Source organism: Felis catus, chromosome B3, assembly GCF_018350175.1.
Source record: "Felis catus isolate Fca126 chromosome B3, F.catus_Fca126_mat1.0, whole genome shotgun sequence".
NCBI classification, from domain to species: Eukaryota; Metazoa; Chordata; class Mammalia; order Carnivora; family Felidae; genus Felis; species Felis catus.
Window position 1 is genome coordinate 5045052 of NC_058373.1, and position 15331 is coordinate 5060382.

The 15331-nt window shown below is 41.7% G+C and overlaps 1 protein-coding gene across 1 annotated transcript in view; it reads left to right on the top strand.

Moving 5' to 3' along the window:
* IQGAP1 (IQ motif containing GTPase activating protein 1) overlaps positions 1–15331 on the top strand; it is a 101121-nt gene that overhangs the window by 40266 nt on the left and 45524 nt on the right. Inside the window, exons 6-14 of the mRNA XM_023254889.2 lie at positions 2163–2230; positions 3347–3460; positions 4204–4382; positions 5111–5195; positions 9362–9525; positions 11219–11303; positions 12070–12233; positions 12447–12607; positions 14296–14420. Of these exons, the coding sequence (XP_023110657.1) occupies positions 2163–2230; positions 3347–3460; positions 4204–4382; positions 5111–5195; positions 9362–9525; positions 11219–11303; positions 12070–12233; positions 12447–12607; positions 14296–14420 (1145 nt within the window). The remainder of the gene's footprint in view (positions 1–2162; positions 2231–3346; positions 3461–4203; positions 4383–5110; positions 5196–9361; positions 9526–11218; positions 11304–12069; positions 12234–12446; positions 12608–14295; positions 14421–15331) is intronic.

Below are 15331 nucleotides of genomic sequence, written 5' to 3' on the forward strand. Positions count from 1 at the left end.
GAAAAGAAAAATAAACCTGAGCTCAGTACAAACTAAACATTGTAGGTGCCTAACAGTTATTTGTAAAAGTAGGCATGGGAGAATAGGAGCAAAGATTGGAAAAGGGGTGTTTACTGGTAGGACTTTAAAGGTTCAGCTTTTAGGTTGAATATTCTCTGTTCTGTGCAAGAGGATCTGAGTGGTCCTTGTGATTATATTCATAGCTCCACCATCTCCTTAAAATATTCCTAATCATTGAAATGAGATAAAAGAAAAGATGATGCCTATGTCTTAGCTTCTCCTCTACTTTATTTGTAGCAGCTAGCGACACCGTAACTTTAATTTACTGTTGGAAGACCTTAAAAACGAATTCGCTCCTTGAGGCTGTTAAAATGACACTCTTGCAATTTCTTTTTTTTTTAATTTTATTTATTTTTGAGAGAGAGAGCACACGCGTGAGTGAGCAGAGGAGGGGCAAAGAGAGGGAGACACAGAATCCGAAGCAGGCTCCAGGCTCTGAGCTGTCAGCACAGGGCCCGATGTGGGGCTCAAACTCACGAACTACGAGACAGTGACCTGAGCCGAGGTCGGATGCTTAACCGACTGAGCCACCCAGGCGCCCCAGACGTTTGCAATTTCTTAAAGTATGGCAGCCTCTTTCCTCTTTCAAAGTAGAAATAAAAGAGGAAGGAATTCCTCAAGAAACGTATTCTTACTAATTTGGAATGCAGGTGGGACATATGTGGGAGAAACAATACATATAATGGGGACATATTACAGGTGTAGAATGTTATTGGCTAATTTGCTTTGGAAAATTTGTTAAATAGAGTTAAAATCTTCTGAGAGAGGAACTTTGTATAGTTCTATTTTGAGCATTTTACTCTAAAGAAAGGACTTAATCATATACGTATGGTTCATACTTGTATTTATCTTAGAAAATAATTAGCTACTCTGAATGCATACATTTGAATGTGTTTTCAGAATGCTTGACTTTTTTTTTTTTTAGATTATACATGTGAGTTTATTATATATAATTTAAATTCTGGTCAGTTCTGTGAATGCAATGTGTATGATCCATATTTGTGTTCAGATAATACTGAGCTTTATAGATTTTTTGCAAAAACTGGAGATTGTTCTATTATGTTTATGATTTGTTTCTCAGGGTGTTATATTTATTCCCTTATTGCTAGGCTGTCAGTGTCTTGCCCATGTCCATCCCTGTCAAGCACCCTTCTGATTTACTGATTCTGATCTGCTGGGTCCTTAGAATCCACTTAGGCTAACTCAGGCTTATAGACATTTACTTATCCAGCTATCCATCTATGAAATATAAATATTTATTAAGAGGTTCTGGGTAGACATTGGTGAACAACTTACTGTTCCTGCCTTCATGAAATTTGAAGTCTACTAGATTTTTTTAAATTTAAACAGTAAATATATATAATATTTACTGTAAGACTCATAAATTACCTGAATGAAACTTTTCCATCAGCGATATAAATTCAGTTAATTTAATTTATTAAAAAAATTTTTTTTGATGTTTGGTTTTGAGAGAGAGAGAGAGACCGTGTGAGCAGGAGAGGGGTAGAGAGAGAGGGAGACACAGAATCTGAAGCAGGCTCCAAGCTCTGGACTGTCAGCACAGAGCCCAATGTGGGGCTCGAACCCATGAACCGTGAGATCATGACCTGAGCTGAAGTCGGACGGTTAATCGACTGAGCCACCCAGGCGCCCCTGAATTCAGTTTAACTAAGACTTTCTATTTGAATCATTTTCATGGGACTTTTCTCAAATATCTTATTTTACTTAAAGCTTATTGATCACAGGAAGGTAAACAAAAGTGAAGATTCTCCACTTAGATTAATTTTACATCCACATGTATGTCAACATCTAATTATACACTAGATTTGTACCAGGACTGGGACTTGAACCTGTGTCTTCTGACTCCCAGTCTGGTGCTTTTTGCATTGCATTATGTGACTTTCTAGGACAATGTTATGTAAAACTGAAAAAAGGTTCTGAGGTAAAGCATGGTAACTGCAAAGGGGACTATGGTAGCATGCAAGGAGTCTGTGTTCAGAATGTTTCTGTTCTTTATGTTTGCTACCTTTCCCCTTCAGTCTAAGAGCAGCAGCTAGATGCAGTGGGAGGCCTAACTCTTTTCTGCATATCGTGTCTTCTAGTTTGTACCTGTTCAAACTAGGCCTGGCTCCTCAGATTCAAGACCTATATGGAAAGGTTGACTTCACAGGTAAGGAGTTGCAAACTTGGCAGGAAATGCTTGATTTATGTAGAAATAGCCTGGAGAGTCAACAGTACCAATCTTAAAGACATAGGGCTTTAAAAACACTCTGGCGACAGAGATCAAAGAAGGATAAGTAACTTATTTCTCCTGGTGTGCTGAGAAGAATGCTAAAGTTGGAATTTTAAACTCTGTTCTCTCGTTTCTGATGTGAGTATGATTAGTGAGTGTCCATTTTCCTATATGTAAAGTGGGAATAGTATTAACATATAACACAGAAAATACATAATACCGTATTAGCATCTAACATGAAATATCCATGCATGGTGAAAACACTTAGTCTTTTCCTTTGCTTCTCGCAAGTCCCTACTGTGGGCAAAGCAAGGGGTATGCTATGGGGACTGAGATAATGCAGAGGTGACAATTAAGTAATTAAAAAATTTACCTTATTTACCTTATTCTTTGTGTATTTGCTCTAGTAGATGCTTGCTTGAGGAGATGGGGGCCTGGGGAGAAAAAGAACATTGGTCATATTGGTTAGGGGCAATATAGATTCAAATCTTTTGAACTGGTCATTATTTTGTAGGCTTGGGAATTTTAAATTGAATAAAACTTTTATCTATGATATTTTTCCTTCTAGGGAAGTTGTTCACCAGACCTAGGGCAAAGGGCCAAACCTCACATGTTGTTTCCTTTATCATTTGGCTTCCTGCCTTGGAAGGAAAATTGTTTAATAGCAGTAGTGACTTGGTGTGTGAAGACCGAGAAGGCTGGCTGGCCTGTGGGTCACTTGTTGTTGAGCTCCTTTTAAAGCTGCTCCATTCATAAGTTCATTGTAGAAATGCCACAAGTAGCACTTTTGAAAAACTATTTTCTGTAGGGCTGTTCTCATGTTCTAGTTATTTTTGATGTTCTTGATAATAGTAATAACAGTATCTACTCAATGTACATTATGTGCCGGATGCTCTGTTAAGTGCTTTCCATAATTATCTCATTAAGTCATCGTATCAACCCTACGAGGTAGCTACCACTTTATCCCATTTTGTAGTTGGGGATGCGCCTTCCTTCTCTGAGTTATGGAAAGGTGCTTAACTTGCTCACCTGGGTCTTTATCCCTTCCTGCAGAAGAGGAAATCAACAACATGAAGATCGAACTGGAGAAGTACGGGATCCAGATGCCCGCCTTCAGCAAGATTGGGGGCATCCTGGCTAACGAACTCTCAGTGGATGAAGCTGCATGTAAGAAGAGAGAAATTTTGTGGGTTCAAATGGGATTGTTGCTACCACTTTCAGTAATGAATACTATAGTGATGGTCTTGGAATTAGGAATTTTGCTTGCAAGTCAGTAGATGTAGCTTTTTTTTTTTTAAGTTTGAGAGAGAGCACGAGTTGGGGAGGGGCAGCAAGCCAGAAAGGAAGAGAGAATCCCACTGTCTGTGGGTCTTAAACCCATGAACCATGAGATCATGACCTGAGCCGATGTCGGATGCTTAGTCGACTGGGCCACTCAGGCGCCCCAGTAGATGTGGTTTTAACACTGCTGCCATCTTCTCTGCTGTTATTTGGGACGAAGTGCTTGGTTCTGATGAAAATGAAAGCATTTAGAAAGTGAGTTCTACATTTCAGCCCCTCTTTGAGTGTCTTATTTTTTTTAATGGTACTTACATGATGATTAAGGGTGAACATTTCCATAACGTACACTCCTCGCAAGGCTCTTTTATGAATATTTCCCTGTGGGATTCCAAACTCAGCCTCCCAGACATGGATCGCAGGCAGAGCTGTGACTTTGTGCATCCGAAGCAAGAGACGAGGCTTACGGGATTCAGGGCGCCATTCCTTCAGCCCCAGTCATTGTTTCTGTATCGTGACGAGCCTTTCTCTGCAATAGGGGGTTGTAATGTTGTTTTGTATGTGTCGTGTACGTCCCTTGCTGTATATAACTTCTGTGTTCTATGTTTTGAATTTTTTTTTTTTTTTTTTAGTGCATGCTGCTGTTATTGCTATTAATGAAGCTATTGACCATAGAATTCCAGCTGACACGTTTGCAGCTCTGAGAAACCCCAACGCCATGCTTGTAAATCTTGAAGATCCCTTGGCTTCCACTTACCAGGATGTGCTTTATCAGGCCAAACAGGAGAAAATGACAAATGCTAAAAACAGGGTAAAAATGGAACGTCTGTTCTTTCTAGTTGATCGATATTCTTTCATTGTTCGGCTATAACTCCATTTTTAAAATCAGTTTTCTTAAAGTATGATTTACATACAATAAGAGTCGCTCATTTTACATGTATGGTTTGACGAGTTGTGACAAATGTATATGGTTACAAAACCATCATCCCTAAAGTCCCCAGGTCCCTCTTCATAGTCCGCCCCCACTACTCCTTACCCCTTGCCCTTGACCCCAAGCAACCTCCAATCTGAACAGATCACTGTATTTGCCTTTTTAGAATTACATATAAATGATAATGGATTCACACAGTATGCAGTCTTTTGGTATTCGGTTCCATTTTGACTTTTAATCTTGAATTTTGTACAAACTGACGAGAAGTTCTGACATCTGGTCTTAGGGTGTGCCCGTTCTGCTCGGGTCTGAGGCAAGGATGCAGGCTCACAAGTGGGCAGGACGGGCTTCACCCGTGCTTCCTGCTCAGACTCGTGTTCTCCAACTCTGGGAGAACCTTCGGGCTTGTCATTAACAAGCAGATCTGCTTTTTACGTTTTTAGTTGATATTTCTGTAGCGTCCCACAACTTAATGAAGTTGTGCTTCATTAAGGATTGCAAGCCACACCCTTACTCTTTGTTGTCTTTTGGTGGGGGAGAAGTACAAGTATGTTGCTGTGGGTCTTCTTAGAGACCTGAACTGATCTGACTTTTTTACTCATCTTCAGACAGAAAACTCTGAGAGAGAAAGGGATGTTTATGAGGAGCTGCTCACTCAAGCTGAAATTCAAGGCAATATCAACAAAGTCAATAGTAAGTATGTCCCTGACTCAGGTACTTGGAGAGACGTTACAGAACAAGAGGAATGTTGATCTGTTCTTGTACCGATGACATGGTTTGAGTTTGTTTAGCAGTGGATTTGTTTAGGAACTATTGCTTATTACTATTTTTTTGTGTTTGTATGTCTTCTGTTTTAGCTACTGTTGTCCTCAGGTGGGCCCTCGCTATTCTGTTTGCTCATCTGTCTGCTGTAGCTTCTGGACTTGCCTTGTTGGCTAATTTCACTCTCTCACCCTGTGTTAATACACTTTTTAAAAAATCGAAATAGTGACTTTTCCTATTTTTAAAGTAATATTTTTATTTTTTTTTCAGAGAGTAATACAGGCTATCCAGAAGTAAACAAAAAAATACACAGAAAATTAACCCCTCATCCCCTAGAAATAACCACTATTAGCATTTTTTATGAATATCCTTTTCAAAACATTTTTAAACAAAAATGAGATTAAAAAATGATTTTTGTATATATGTGTTACATTCTTTTGAGAAACTAATTTCTTGAAAGTGTCACTTTCACTTTATCACTCTTCTGCTAAAGAACCTGCATTATTATTTGCTGGACAAAATGTAGACCCCCTAGTCTAGTGGAGTTCTGTATTTTGTATTTTATGCATACTACTCTGTACAAACTCATCTGCCTAATTGTCTCCCATATTCACTCCGTCCATTTCATGACTCATGAAGGAGTCCTGTTCTGGAGTGGCTCAGACCTGGGACTTGGTCTCTTGGCCTCTTACTTAAATTTTTTTAACGTTTATTTATTTTTGAGAGACAGACAGACAGACACACACACACACACACACACACACACACACACAATCTGAAGCAGACTCCAGGCTCTGAGCTGTCAGCACAGAGCCTGATGAGGGGCTCGAACTCAAAAACTGAGATCGTGATCGGAGCCAAAGTTGGACACTTAACCGACTGAGCCACCCAGGTGCCCCTCCTGGCCTCATTAATAGCACCTGTGGCATAAGTCGTTATGCAGATGATGAGATAATGCGTGTAAATTACATGGCATTTAGTAAGTCCTCAGTAAACATTAACATTATTATAGCTTTTGCTAATGGGGTAGTCTCCTCACTATAATGGCCTCATACCTTATCTCTTAATCTGATTCAAATTATACCCATCATTCAGGGTCCAGCTCGATTCTCACCTGCACCCATTCCATCTCTCCCACAGCATTTATAGACCACACGATTTTATACTCAATTACATATTGTCTTATATTGCTTGCCTTTGTTTCTGACATCTCCGTAAATTCCTTAAAGTACAGATTACTTATGAGTTATGCTTCTTTTGAGATCCCTGTAATTCCTAGCATAATGGTTACATTTGATTTCAACCAGACTTGACCTTGTTTTGCTAAAGATAATAATAATAGTAACAGTAATTCGTGTCCTCTTTGTTCATTGGGAGGCCCTAATTTCTCTCTTGAACCAATATTCTGAATAACTAGAGAGACTTTATTTATTTATTTATTTATTTATTTATTTATAATTTGAGAGAGAGAGAGCACGAGCTGGGGAGGGGAAGAGAGACAGAGAGAGAGAATCCCAAGCAGGCTCCGTGCTGTCAATGCAGAGCCCTATGCAAGGCTTGAACTCACGGACTGTGAGATCGTGACCTGAGCCATAATCAGGAGTTGGTCGCTTAACTGACTGAGCCACCCAGGCGCTTCTAGACAGCCTTTAGAAGTTTTTAGCAATTCCATATGATCAGAAACTCTTAAATCCTGACCAGGAGTATTTGTATTCTGTTGCATTCTAGTTCATTTGAGATAATGGTTTTCTGAACAGAGTAATAGTTCCATGCACGTATGAGTGATGTGTTGTCCTGTATATGAATATTTAGGCCAGCAAATTGAACTCGAGTGTCCTTTTATACTTAGTTGTGTGAGAAGAAAGCGCAGCATGTTTCCTGCTGCACACGGTGCATATAACAGTCTTTGTGTCACTAAGTTTTTTTTTTCTGTATTGTTTAGGATTTTATAACTGTGGTAGCTTGACTTGGCAAAGTGTATGAAAGTCTGTTATAAACCTGTGAGGGAAGAGCCATAGTATATGTTTTTAAAGTGTTCCATTCATATTCTCATGTGGTCAGAGGAGCAAAATAATACAAATTCCTTCAAATGGCTTTCAACGTGGTACGGATGAGAAATGTGCAAATGAGTAATTTCAGGGCAACTTGCTTAGAACAAAATATCAAAGCTTGTATGAGGTGCATCATAAAATAAAGAAGGGAATGATGACTGCTCGTTGGAGGTTTGTATGGGAAACTTCTCTGGATAAATAAGGCAGGATTCCTCAGAGAGGCACAATCTTTTCTAATCGTAGAACCAGTCTGAAGCAAGAGAAAGTTGTATGCTAGGAAGATACAGGAACTTTAGGTCCAGAATTATCTTAACATAATTTATAGATAAGATTCTTCCCCTAAGGCTGTGAGAACCAGCAGTGAAGTCAATGCCCCAGGAGAGAGCTGCAGGCCAAATACTTAAAAATGAGAAAAAGTTTTTGAATAAGGAAAAGTGATTAAAGCCTAGTGGAAGAAAATATTTAAATATTGTTCTAAACTTTATCACCTTTACAGTATAAATGTTAGTAAATGTTTATTTAAATATTTACGTATTTATGTAGTAAGTTTATGCTTCCAGTAAAAGCATAAGTGACTAGATGCGTTTGTAGATAGGTAATCTGAAATTCTACTTTGCAGACCTAGAGAAAGCCTGGTAGTTACCTGATTTTGTTTATTTTCTGTCCCCATTCCTGTAAAAGTTCCACAAAGATAGAGATAACTTGTTTTGTTCAAAACTGTATTTGCAGCATAGAGCAGGTGCTCAGTAAGGGTTGAAGGAATGGATGGTTAATTGGCTAATGGTCACATAGACCTGTAGCCATGACTGAAAGAGCCATCACCTTGGTGTGGTAATGAATTACTGAATTGCAGGTGTATTCATTGGGAAGAAGTGGATAGTCTCTTAGGAGTCTACAGTGAGACCACAAATCCATTGAAATTTAAAATCTTTTTCTTTTTGACACCTTATATTGATTTTTTATAATGAAAACATTAAAAATTTATAAGTGCTGCTATGTCCCAAATAGTTTGATTTTTAGGATGTTATTATTGATTTGTTTTGCTACTTCGGTGATAAAATCAGTTCAACTGCATGGAGGGAGAATTCTTTTCTCTTTTAAAAATAAGGAAACTGAAAATCGTACAGTAATTATCATTTTCCAGTGGTTATTATTTCTGAAATCAGAAAGTACTGTATTCTGACTTCCAACCTAATACCTTATTTATTTTACAATATGCAGAGTGCTTTTGTGTACATTGATTTTATTTAATCTGAACAATAACACTATGGGGAAGGTGTCTTTATTATTTTCAGGTAAAGGAACATCTAGGTTTTCACTGCCAGATGTAAAAGACCTTATGTGACCTCAGGTTCTATGACTAGAAGCAGAGAATATCGAGAGGGTGTAGACAGCCCCTTCCATTCCACATGGTCAGACCACCTTTGCTATCTGGGCTCTGACTCCTGGGTGGAGTGTGTTTAGGAGATGGGGGATAATGAAGGGATTCGGACTGATGCTATAAAGAGGAACTAAGGCTGTTTCTCCTGGGGTAGACTGTCATGGGGAAAGAGGGACTGGATGTATTCAAGTGTCAACACTAGGGTGAAAACTTTAATAGTTTTTGTTTAGTTTTGTTTTTTAAAACAAAATTGCCCAAAGATGTAGTAAGTTGCCATGGGAGAAACTTTCTCCTGTGTGGTAGTTTAGGCAACAATTTGGCATTTAGAGGGAATTTAGACACGAATTGGTTTGTATTGATGCCTCTTTTAGTGCTACCCATAGTGGTGCCAGGGTGTCTACATCTGGAAGCTTTTAAGTAGGCCTGAGGCCTGGTCCAGGAATCTGTTAACTCTGATGAACAGCCCGGCTGGGGCCCCTGGACTTGATGCCTTTAAGGTTCTTTTCCAATGCCAAGATCCTGTGCTTCTGTGATATTCCAGAATAAAGGCCATCTGAACTATATTTCCCTCATCTGAAATTGAGATTGGTTTGGGGGAGGGAAAAATACTCTAGACCGATGTTTACAAAGTGTTTTCTTAAGCTCTGGTCTTTTTTCTTCCTCAGCTTCTTCTGCATTAGCAAATGTGGATCTGGCCTTGGAGCAGGGCGCTGCACTGGCCTTGTTCAAGGCTCTGCAGTCCCCCGCGCTGGGCCTTCGAGGGCTGCAGCAGCAGAACGGTGACTGGTACCTCAAGCAGCTCCTGGGTGATAGACAGCAGAAGAGACAGGTAAAAGTGTCCTGGGTCGAACCCGCAAGCTTTCACATGTAGCCATTCGAATCCTGTATTCGATCCTGTATCGTTTAAAGATATTTATGGAGGCTTTTTCCCCTATAGTTATAGTATCACCCATAGTTTTTAGTATAACTTTTTCTCCCGCATATAAATGCAGGATTTTATTTATTGAAAAAAAAATTTTTTTTTAATGTGTATTTATTTTTGAGAGAGAAAGAGTGTGTGAGCAGGGAAGGGGCAGAGAGAGAGAGAGAGAGAGAGAGAGAGAGAGAGAGAGAGAGAGAGAATCCAAAGCAGGCTTCAGGCTCCGAGCTGTCAGCACAGAGCCTGATGTGGGGCTCGAACTCACGACCCGGGAGATCATGCCCTGAGCCAAAGTTAGATGCTTAACCAACTGAGCCACCCAGGTGCCCCTAAATGTAGGTTTTTAAAATATCCTCAAGTGGGGTGCCTGGGTGGTTCAGTTGGTTGAGAGAGTCCGGCTCTTGATCTCAGCTCGACTCTTGATCTCAAGGTCCTGAGTTCAAGCCCCGTGGTGGGCATAAAGCCTACTTAAAAAAAAAAAAAGTCCTCGGGGGCACCTGGGTGGCCAGGTCGGTTGGGCGTCCAACTTCCACTCAGGTCATGATCTCACAGTTTGTGAGTTCAAGCCCCGCATCGGACTCTGGGCTGACAGCTCAGAGCCTGGAGCCTGCTTCGGATTCTGTGTCTCCCTCTCTCTCTCTTCCCTTCCCCAACTTGTGCTCCGTCTCTCAAAAAAAAAAAAAAAAAAAAGTCCTCAGGTAAAATACACACTGTTTTTAGCTGTCTTTTGCTTTTAGAGTTGTAAATCTTCTTAAACACACCCACCCTCCGAACCTGACCACCCTTTCACTGAAGCATCCTTCTTAATCCCCCAGCTAAATGCCATTGGGGAAAACTTGAATCTTTTTTACATTCTTACTTCAGGAATTTCTACTTAAAAGAAAACACACGTCACTGGTTTCCTCTGGCCAACACTGGGAAAGTACTTAACGTGCAGTAAAAGTACACTGTGGAATTGTACTTAGTGGGTTTTTAGAACAAATATGAGAGGCTTTCTTTTTGTCTGAATGAGGACAGTGTACATTATACAGATTCCCAGCATATATCAGCCAAAGTCAATAGCATTAATGTGCTAAGGAGTCTATAAACATCTCATCTCAATATTTTGATGCTTCTCACAAACTAGTTTTTTTTACATGTACTGGTGTCTGGAAAGTCACTCTACCCCAGATTTGGCAAGGGCTTTGGCTCTACCCAGGGCTGCTACTTTGCACATAGCCTGAAGCTGTCACTTAGGCCTCTGGTTCTTTGTCCCTGTGACTGCTGTTGAGATACGACAACTATAAGACCTGGAGGCGTAGGCATGAGAATCCTTATATAAATGTTCTTTGCTTGGGGCACCTGGGTGGCTCAGTCACTGAGAGTCGGTGACTCTTGATTTCGGCTCGGGTCATGATCTCGCAGTTTTGAGATTGAGATCGAGCCATATCAGGCTCTACCCTGACGGCTTGGAGCCCGCTTGGGATTCTCTCTCCCTCCATCCCTCTCTTTGCACCTCCCCCACGTGTTTGTGCACTCCCCCTCCCTCTCTCTCTTTCTCCCTCTCTCTCTCAAAATAAATAAATAAACTTAAAAGAAAAACCAAGTTGTTTGCTTTTCTTAGGGTGGCCAGGCGGATCCCCTGCAGAAGGAGGAACTGCAGTCTGGAGTGGATGCTGCCAACAGCGCTGCCCAGCAGTATCAGAGAAGTAAGAGCCCCCCCTGAGAGGCCGAGTGGGGCTGATGTCACAAGGGGCGTCTGAGGTCAGATTCCGTCACTCCTCGCCCCCTCCCCAGGCCTGCTCGCCATCCACCACCGGGTGCCTCTGGCGGCGGCGGCTCCCCTGGTTTTCAAAGCAGAGCTGAGCCCGTGGAGGCTCACTCGGGCCGGGAGGCACCTGACGGTTGGGGGAGGTGAGACTTAGGGGCTTGATCGGTAAGATCTGGACGGTGGAGGAGGGAGGAGAAGGAGAAGGACGCTCCTAACGTGGGAGAGAGGAAGGAAGGACGCGCGAGTAGAGGTATAGAAGGTGAAAGAGGTCTGGAAACAACGGTGGTTCGAATAACATTTTTGTACGTGTTTGGAGCTGAGCTGTGTAAGATAAAGGCTTGGAAAGACCGGAAACCTTTGCGTGGCAGCTTAAGGAGCTGGTCCTCTACTTGCCGGGCTGCAGGGGATGGAAGAGACGTTTTAGAAAGATGTTTTATAAATTGGAGTGGAGGGAAGATATGGGTGAGGGAGAAGGGAGGCCACCCTTTGAAACAGCTTCGTGGAGATACAGTGGAGATACAGTCGGCCTTGCCTCCGGTTCACCTTCATACAAAGGGGGAGCCTGTTCCGTAAAGATGAAATTTCCACTTCAAACATTAGGGCTGATAGTTTATCCACAGAATGTAACTTTCTTCTGTGAAGACGACTCTCCTTCCCCTGGGGGCTTCCCACGCCAGCTGCATTTCTCACCTGTTTTCTACCAGGATTGACAGCCGTGGCAGCGATCAACGCCGCCATCCAGAAGGGTGTTGCTGAGAAGACGGTTCTGGAGCTCATGAATCCCGAGGCCCAGCTGCCCCAGGTGTTTCCATTTGCTGCTGGTCTTTATCAGAAAGAGCTGGCTACCCTGCAGCAACAGAGTCCTGAGGTAAGTCAGCTGAACCTGTCCTGCTTGTGAGCAAAATGGAGTGGCCATGAACTTGATACCTGCCCCATGGAGTCGTTGGCAGAGCCTTTTTATTTTTTTTTAAATTAAATAAACCAGAAGCTTAGACTTCTTATGCCTTTATTAAGCTTGTAACCTTGCTTGGTGTCCAAGAATGTCTGTCCTCCCCTTCTCCCCCTCCCCCTCTCTGTACAGCATAACCTCACCCATCCCGAGCTCTCTGTCGCAGTGGAGATGTTGTCATCAGTGGCCCTAATCAACAGGGCGTTGGAGTCAGGGGACATGAACACCGTGTGGAAACAGTTGAGCAGTTCCGTGACAGGCCTTACCAATATTGAAGAAGAAAACTGTCAGAGGTGGGTGCCCAGAGTGGCAGCTTGAGTCCATCAGACGGCTCTTACTCTGTTGCTGGTCAGCAACACTCCCGTTTTCAGGCATTGTGACCTTAGTGTGATCTTTTCTTTTCTTTTTTTTTCCTGTTTTGATTCACTTTATTAACTGTTATGCTGGACGACTTACTGTAAATTACCTATTATCATGACATTCGACTCCTAAATATATAGATATGCTTATCTGAAACAATGAAGGTACTTATTTTGTAGCCACAATAGTGCTGTCTTCTACTGACAAAAGCAGCACTTCATCTTTAGTATCTTCTAAGCCTAGTCCGTTTTCATGCTTCTTCACTTGTTCCAAAACTGTCCTTTTCACCTGGTCTCTTCAAACCAGGATCGAGTGCAGGACCATGTGCTACATCTGACTGTTGTATCCCTTAGGTATCTTCTAATCTAGCGTGGTTCCTGTCTTCATGATGCCGACTGGTTAAAGAGCTGGGACCAATTTGTATAAAATGTTCTGTCTTCGGGTTCTGGTTGCTTCCTGTTACTTGGCTTATTCCTGTAAATTGGAAATTACATCCAAAGGGTTGTCAAGATTCAAGTCAACATTTTTGGTGATGTGTGTTTCATATCTCTTAACTAGAGGCATATAAAATCTATTTGTGTCACCGTTAGAAATACTAAGATTGATCATTGAACTGGGGAGACAACTTATCCCTCTAATGTATATTTATGTTTTTCCCGTAGCATAATCTCTTTTTGTACCTTTGCACCATCAAAATATCCAGTTCCCCTGTAACCATCACCTAGCGTTTTTAACTCTGGTTGATAGTTCTTGTTTAAATCAGTACTTAATATTCAGTAAGAGTTGCTTAATGGTGATATCCTTTTTTTTTTTTTTTTTAAAGTAAGCTCTACACCCAACGCAGGGCTTGAACTCACGACCCCAAGATCAAGAGACACACACCATACTGACTGAGCCAGCCAGAGACCCTTAATGATATTTTGTTAGCTGGTGTATGGCCTTGTTTTTTTGTCTTTAGGAATTGGTTGAGACACTGCCTCTGGTTATTAGTTGGTGATACCTGGAATTTAGAACATGTAACAGGCTGTTAAGAATGAATGATATCCTGGGGCGCCTTGATGGCTCGTTTGCCAGAGCGTGCGCTCAACCTTGGGGTTATGAATTCAAGCACCACATTGGGTGTAGAGATTACAAAAAGAAAAAAATAAACTTAAAAAAAAAAAAAGGGAAGAAGTAGTGATGCCTTTACATTTTCACATTTTGTTGAAGGTAACTCCTCAGTCCCAAAGTTTTCCTCCAGAGTATGTCAAACTGTTGGGATACATTAACTGTCTGTGTTCCTTGGATAATTTGTTCCCAGTCTTCTCATTCCTGTCATCTGTGACAATCCTGAAGATTCCTTTTACATTTCTTTTCTTTTCTTTTTTTTTTTAATGTTATTTATTTTGAAAGAGAGAGAGAGCAAGCAAACATGCATACACACAAGGGAAGGGCAGAGAGAATCCCAAGCAGGTCCCCATGCTGACAGCACAGAGCCCAATGTGGGGCTCGATCCCATAAGCCATGAGATTACGACCTGAATTGAAACTAAGAGTTGGACGCTTAACTGACTGAGCCACTCCTGAAGGTCCCTTTTCTTATGTTGTCCTTCATTGTCTTTTTTGTTGGGGGAATGAGGCAGGTATCTCGATGAGCTGATGAAACTGAAAACTCAGGCACATGCAGAAAATAATGGATTTATTACATGGAATGACATTCAGGCTTGTGTGGACCATGTGAATCTGGTGGTGCAGGAGGAACATGAGAGTGAGTAATCTAATTATCCCCTCAAATAATGACACAATTAAAGATGATGTGATTCCACTACCTGATTCTGAACACTAGTCCTAGAAAGATTTTTGGAAATTGGATGTGTGTGTGTGTGTGTGTGTGTGTGTGTGTGTGTGTGTATCTCAAAAAGCTAAGGTTAGATGTTGTTTTCAAAACCTCAGGCAACTGCTACAATTAGGTGTGTGTGTAATAAAAACTAAAATATTCAGGACGTCCCTTGAACATGATCTTTTATTTTTAAACGTTTTGTAACAAGTAGTTCTGACGCTAACTAACTACCTGGAGTTAGGTCATCTTGCGCAGGTGCAGGGCACAGTCCTCCTTAAGACTCCTCTCATTTCAGACACCAGTCACAAACTCTAAGGAGTTCCCAGGTCACCACGCTTCTGAACAACTGGCTATAAATTCAGAGGTTCCCTCAATCTCCCCCCCCGCAGGTTCAATAATTTGCTAGAGTGCCTTGCAGAACTCAAGGAAAAGCCTATGTTTATGATGATAGTTTTATGATAGAGTATACAAATCAGAAGTGGTCAGAAAAGGAGACCTGTAGGGGGATGTCTGGTAGGGTCCCAAATGTGAAGCTTATGTGTCCTGAGGATGTGTGTCACAACGAGGGAGGCTCACCTGAGTGTGGGGTGTCCAGAGTTCTCAAGGGGCTTCGTTACCTGTGAAGGATTGGTTGTTGGCCATATAACTGAACTCGGTTTCTAGTCTGCCTCCCCTCCCTGGAGATAGGCAGGCTGGGCTGATACCACGATATCACACGGCTCAAAGCCCCAGTATTTTGATCCCGTGCTTGGTCTTGCCGGCATGACCAGCCCCCGTCCTGAGACCATCCAGCGGCCCGCCTGGTTCGCGTAGATAGACTCAGGTGTGGTCCTAGAAGC